Raw genomic sequence first — 6,145 nt, forward strand, 5'->3', positions numbered from 1 at the left:
GAGCGTAATCAGGGTGCTGCGCACTGGCCTGCCGGCAGAGAGAGACTCCCCCACCCCCAGGCTCCAGTGTGCCGCTGGCCAGGCTCCCGGCAGGGGGATTCCCTGCCCCCCGATACTCACGTCTGAGGAAGAAGAGGTGAGCTGCCTTGTAGGTGAAGGTGGGGGTGCCCTGGAAGTCATCGATCAGAGCCTGCACCGACTGCAAAGGGGGGAGAGGAGGGGTTGTCAGCACCAGCCAAGGCCCCGCCCTGCTGCCCGAAGGGCCCAGCCCATGCCCAGCCCCTGGGGACTCAGGGCCCAGCATGATGCCATCGGGAGGTGGGCTGGTTTTCACCCCCCTGCCCCTGGTCTCCCTCCACTGGCCTCCCTGCTGCAGACGCAGGAGCCTCCTCCCCCACAGCCCCTGCCACCTGAGCCTCTGCCTCAGTGATTCTCCTTCCCTTTGAGTCTCAGCTGAGGACTTAGGGTGACCAGATGTCCCGATTTTATAGGGACAGTCGCAATATTTAGTTTTTTCCCTTCTATAGGCTCCTGTTACCCCCCAACACCTGTCCCGGTTTTTCACACTTGCTATCTGGTCAGCCTAGCCGAGGTTGCCTCTCTCCGCCTGCTGCACCTTCCCATCCAACCCCCACGGGACTGCACTGCGGAGAGGTCTGGGGGACAGTCTGTGCCTCACGTGGCAAAGAACACGAAGCCCAGCTCCGGGGAAACAGCCTCTTGGGAAGCCCCTACTGGCCCCATTCCCATCCTGACCTTGTGCTGCGCATCCCCCCGAATGGCGTCACCTCCAGGCTGCACTAGGTGCTGCCCCGGGGTCTCCCCTGCTCCCCATCCAGCTGCCCCAGGCCCGAACTCCTACCTTCTCCACAGGGCTGAGCAGGTAGATGGCCTCCAGGCTGGGGATTGGCTCCCGGCGCTTGTTAATATCTTCTACAACTAGGAGAGAGCAGACATTGGGCGCAGGTCAGTGGGTCCTAGCCACCCACCCCAGCCGCTCTCCACCGGGATAGGGGGAGGGGAAGCCAAGGGGAATAGGGATGTTCGCTGGCAGCAGGCTGAGGGGTTCCACAGGCTACAATGCAGCAGCAGCTTTGATGTGGGGCCATGGGCTGCGATGCTGCCCCAGTACGGAGCAGGGAGGGAACGTCCCTCTGTACTGTGCTGGGGACAGCCCCCTAGAGCGCTGGCTCAGCTCTGTGCCCCTCAACCCCAGGGCTCCTCCACCCTGGAGCAGGGAGCCAGCATTCCCCCTCTCCTGCCAGGACTTTGCCCGCAGCATGGGGGAGGAGCAGCGAGGAGTTAACAGAGGTCTGAGAAATGCGGTGAAGAGGCTCCAGGGGCTGAAAGCGCTGGGCTAAGGGAACTAGATCTGGCTGGGAAGGTACCAATAGCAAGGAGGGCATCTAGGGGGCTGCAAAAGGGGGAAACTAGATGCAAACGTGAATGTAGACAAGTCAACTCCCCGACTGTGAGGTGTATCCAAGGGGGAGGGGAGCCCTGGTGGGGGGAGCAGACGGGAGGGAGGGGCCACTCACGCGCGATGCCTTCGACCACGATGTCGGACATCTTGCAGCACGACGAAAGGATGCGCGTGCTGGGGTGGTCCATGATCAGCACCTAGAGTAGCGAGAGGGGAGCGCGCCGCTTCGGACGAGCTAGTCACTGCCCTGAGCCCAGCCGCCCACCATCATCATCCACGGAACAGCCAAAGGAGCAGAGCGACTGCTAACGGCAGAGCCGACGGCTCCTGGCCCAGCCCTTCCACAGCAGAGCGGCAGGGCCGTTACCAAGCCTGCACTTGGCTGAGCTGACCGTGCTAAGGACTGTGTGAGGAGCGACAAGGAGAGCGGCTCCGAGCAGAGTGGCTGGTACGAGATGTCGGAGACAAACCTGGGACACCCGGCCATTCAGAATGGTTCCATCCTCCTAGATTGGAGGAGATCAGCCTCTTGGCCCAGGTGACAGGGTGAGTGCAAGAGGCAGGGACAAAACCCAGGAGTCCTAGCTCCCAGTGCCCTCCTCTGATCCACCAGATACCCGCTCCCCAGCCCTCGGACAGAACCAGGATCAGGGCACAGAGAAATGGAACGAGGGGAGTCTCCGTGTTCCCCTAGGAAAGCCCTGTAGGCCATCGGCCCAACATCTCTACTCCCTTCCTGCCGTGCCGAATGAACCCATTGCTCCGTGCAGCCCAGCATCCCGCTGCACCAGATCCAGCCACTGGGAAACCTAGTCCCCTGTGCTCCCTCTGCCGCACCGGCCAAGCCCACCGCTCCACACACCCCAGCCCAGTCCATGCCGGGGGCTCAATAACCTGCCTGCCCAATGGTGCATGCTGCCCTCATGCTTGGCGCTTTCCTGCTCCTCCTCCCACCCAGGCTGACTCACTGGGCCCAGTGGTCTGATACGGTGTGTGTGGGGGGAGATATGGGGCTAGCTGGACCAGCTGGGTCTGATCCAGCGCAGCGGGAAGGCAGACATACCCAAGCCTAGCTGGGGGCGGATGATCGGCTAGACAGAGCAAGGATCTGATCCAGCCTGGAAAACCTCAGGGTCCTAATGAATTCCAAGAAGCTGGAGGGGAAGGAGCACGATATATGGATACAGCATATCCCCAGGGGAACACCAGGGCAGCAGGCCCGGCCTGCTTACCTTCCATTTTCCTTCCTTCTTCACGCTGCGAAAGACAACGCTGAGGATCTCTGCGAGGGAAAGAGATGGGGATTAGTGGTGGGGATTGGATGGGACGGCTGTGCCCTGAGCCAGGACCCACTGACTGGTGGAAAGACCCCTCGGGGAAGTGGCTCAGAGGCCGCTCTCAGGCCAGCTAGCGATGTGCTCCTAGCAGAGCCCCCAGTCAGCAATCGTAGAGGGGGGGCAGGTTAGATGGGCCATGGCTCTGATCCCCCTTCCTTTCTGCCAGGCTGGATACGAGCGCAGCTGAACTAAGGATCTGGCCCCGTGCAGCAAGAGAACAGATCCTGTCCAGCACCTCTTGACTGGAGGGGATCCAGGGACCCTCTACTGTGTGTGGGGGACGACAACACGACAAAGACTTCAAATCCTGAGTTCTACACAAAGAATCCCTCCAAGGCATGCCCCGCTCAGGGAACTGCCGGCCTGTCTCCTCAGCACCTTCCACGGCCAAGCTAAGCAATTAGATAGTCAGCTCTTCGGGCCAAGCACCATCTTTTTGTTATGCCCAGCAGAATGGTACCCTGACCCATGACTGGCACTCCTGGGCGCTACCATAATGCACCTAATGAATAATGTACAACGCCTTGCAAAATGGGGCCTTGATCCATGACTTGGGCTCCTGGGTCCTACCATAATACAGGCATTTCAACCCTGAACTGCAGCTACGGCCCCTCACACCAGCCCTGGGCTGCCCCCACCAGCTGTGCCAGTGTCCCTCACTACTGACTGGAGCCCCCTGCTACCCCAGCCCTGGCCTCCCTCCCATTCCCAGCTCTGCCAGTGCCCCTCACTCCTGTCTGCAGCTCCCTGCTATCCCAGCCCTGGTCTGTCCCCCACCAGCTCTGCCAGTGCTCCTCACTCTTGAACCGCAGCTATTCCAGTCCTGGGTTCCCCATCTCACACCTCTGCAGATGCCCCTCATTCCTGTCCTCAGCCCCCTGCTATCCCAGCCCTTGGATCCCACCCGCTCCCAGTTCCGCCAGTGCCCTTTACTGCAGCCCCCTGCTATGCCAATCCTGGTCTGTCCCCACCAGCTCTGCCAGAGCTCCTCACTCCTGACCCGCAGCTATTCCAGTCCTGGGTTCCCTCCGTCACGGCTCTGCAGATGCCCCTCACTCCTGACCTGCAGCCCCCTGCTATTCCTGTTCAGAGACCCCTCTTGAACCGGGGCAGTGTGGCCCAGCCCAAGTATTCAAAAGTCACGTGTCAGGCCCTCCTAACTGTGCGATTTACTGAGGAAAAACTAAGAGAAGAGCTAAGGGTTATTAGCACCACCGGCGGTCCTGACCTGTGGGCCACATTTGCTCTGTCCCAGTTCTGGGGGCAACCATGGATCATCTGAACTGAACTGAATCCACTTTCCAAGGGTCTTTTAAACCCCAGGCCCGTGGTCTGGATTTAGCCACAGGCCCCGTCCACTGCAGCTGGGGCTGGAGATTCAGCAGTGGCTTGGGCTTCTGAAGTAACACAGCCCACACAGCGGGGCAGGGTGTTGCCAGAAGACAATGACTAACACATAGCAACTAACCCCTCAGAGTCCAGCATGCACAAGGCAGCAGAGGCCATGCTGATCAGGTGTAAGGCTTTAACTTGTTCTCTCCTACATTACAGCTATAGCCTACGCCAGCTCTGCGTTGCGGCTGGGCAGAAGCGTACTGCTTCACTACGGTACAAAGTGGCTCTGACGTCATTTTTCTCCTCATGTGCAGCTTTACCCGTTCTGACAGGCTGTTTATAACGCTAAGTTTACTAGTTTTCGGAGTCGGGGGAGGAGAGGATGTGCAAGGTGGAAGTTTTGCCTAGGGCACAAAATATCCTTGCACCGGCCCTGGCGGGAGTCACCCCGATGGAAAGAGATGATGATGATTCCCCCCAAAGTGCAGCTCCTATGGGAGGGGGCAGCCCTTGGGGGTGGGGCAGACACCCTCCTGGTGTGTGACAGGCAGGCGGGGGGAGGAGGAGCTCTCTGCTCTGACTGGTTTCAGAGTAGCAGCCGTATTAGTCTGTAACCCACGAAAGCTTATGCTCTAAGAAACTTGTTAGTCTCTAAGATGCCACAAGTACTCCTGTTCTTTCTGCTCTGACTGACTCCTAATCCTCCCCGAGGGTGCGACACCCCCATAAGCGCCCCGCCCTGCCCTCCCAGGGCCCCCCAACTGGGTCCTGTTCCTCCAGACCCACACCCGACTGGATTCTGCCCCCAACCGGGCTCAGACCCCCCAGCTCTGCACTCACTCTCGCGCACCACCGCCTTCAGCCCGGATGGGGTCATCTCCGCCTTCTCTCACGCACCTTCGAGTCCTGTGGATGGAAGTGGGACTCAGCTGTGTGCGGGGCAGGGCTGGAGTCAGGACTCCTGGGTTCTACCCCTGCTCTGCTCCTGCCCTTGTGCGCGCCCTGGCTTCTCCCTGCCGTGCTCTGGGGAGTGTCTGTGACACTGGGCGACGGCCCCTAGTGACACTGATGGAGGGGCCCAGTTCCCTCTAGTGTCACTGATGGATGGGCCCAGCCCCACCAGTGATTGATTTGAGTATAAAGCAACTGCGGTGCTGGTGGGTTGATGTCTGCAAGGCTGATGACGGCTGAACTCCGCAGCCCCCCACTTCTGGCGCTGCGGGGGCCGGGCCTGGGCACCCATGGGCCTGCGCCTGGTGACAGGGCCACGCAGGTCCCCACTGAACCCCCACCCGGTCACGTGGGGCGCAGAGGGAGGCAGGGGCCTCGGGCAGGGTTAAAGCGAGGACTGGGTTGGGGTAGTGGGGCCTCAACCCACTCCGGTTAGGGCCCCCCACCGAGCTGCAAGTCCCCCCCAACCAGTGCCCCCCCCAGCAGTGCCCCTCGCCCCCCCCGAGTCAAGTCTCTTGCCCACCTCCACCCAGCCCCTCCCCCCCCCCCAGCCAGGCTCCTCACCCCCCCTCCACTCGGCCCCCGCAGCCAGGCCCCCAGCTGTACCCAGGAGCAGGAGCGGGTTCGATGGAACGTCTCCTTCCCTCGCTCTTCACTTCCACCAGAACGTGCTGGGACGGCCTGAGCTGCGCACACAGTCACTGGGACGGACTGCACCACTCGGCCAGGAGCTCAGTCCCTTTCTGCAGTTAGTGGCGGGAAAATATGGTACAGTCCCAGCAAGGGTGGAAAACAGTCTGAGGTAAAATTGTCCTTGGAGTGGCCAAAGGCGGGAAAAACCGGTTGGATCCAGTTATGACTGGGCCAGGATAACAGTAAACAACAAGATGGCGGTCACAAGATGGCAGTTCAGACTCCATCTTGGATTGCTGCTATAGCTTTACAAACTACACATTGAATTTAATATACACATATTTTAACAGACTATAATCCTATAACAAAACACACCCAGCAGTATATAGAGCAGTATAAACAAGTCATTGTCGGTCTGTAATTTTAGTTTGTACTGACTTTTATGTAGCCTGTTGATGTACCCCCT

General features: G+C 59.8%; 1 protein-coding gene across 1 annotated transcript in view; it reads right to left on the minus strand.

Moving 5' to 3' along the window:
• Positions 1 to 6,014, minus strand: part of LOC135977156 (syntaxin-binding protein 2-like) — a 252,736-nt gene extending 246,722 nt beyond the window's left edge. Inside the window, exons 1-6 of the mRNA XM_065576429.1 lie at positions 5,653 to 6,014; positions 4,936 to 5,001; positions 2,656 to 2,705; positions 1,539 to 1,620; positions 863 to 939; positions 121 to 199 (exon numbers count right to left, since the gene is read on the minus strand). Coding sequence (XP_065432501.1) covers positions 121 to 199; positions 863 to 939; positions 1,539 to 1,620; positions 2,656 to 2,705; positions 4,936 to 4,972 — 325 coding nt within the window. The 5' untranslated portion in view covers positions 4,973 to 5,001; positions 5,653 to 6,014. The remainder of the gene's footprint in view (positions 1 to 120; positions 200 to 862; positions 940 to 1,538; positions 1,621 to 2,655; positions 2,706 to 4,935; positions 5,002 to 5,652) is intronic.
• Between the last annotated feature and the right edge of the window lie 131 nt (positions 6,015 to 6,145).

This window comes from Chrysemys picta, chromosome 22, assembly GCF_011386835.1.
Source record: "Chrysemys picta bellii isolate R12L10 chromosome 22, ASM1138683v2, whole genome shotgun sequence".
NCBI lineage: Eukaryota > Metazoa > Chordata > Testudines > Emydidae > Chrysemys > Chrysemys picta.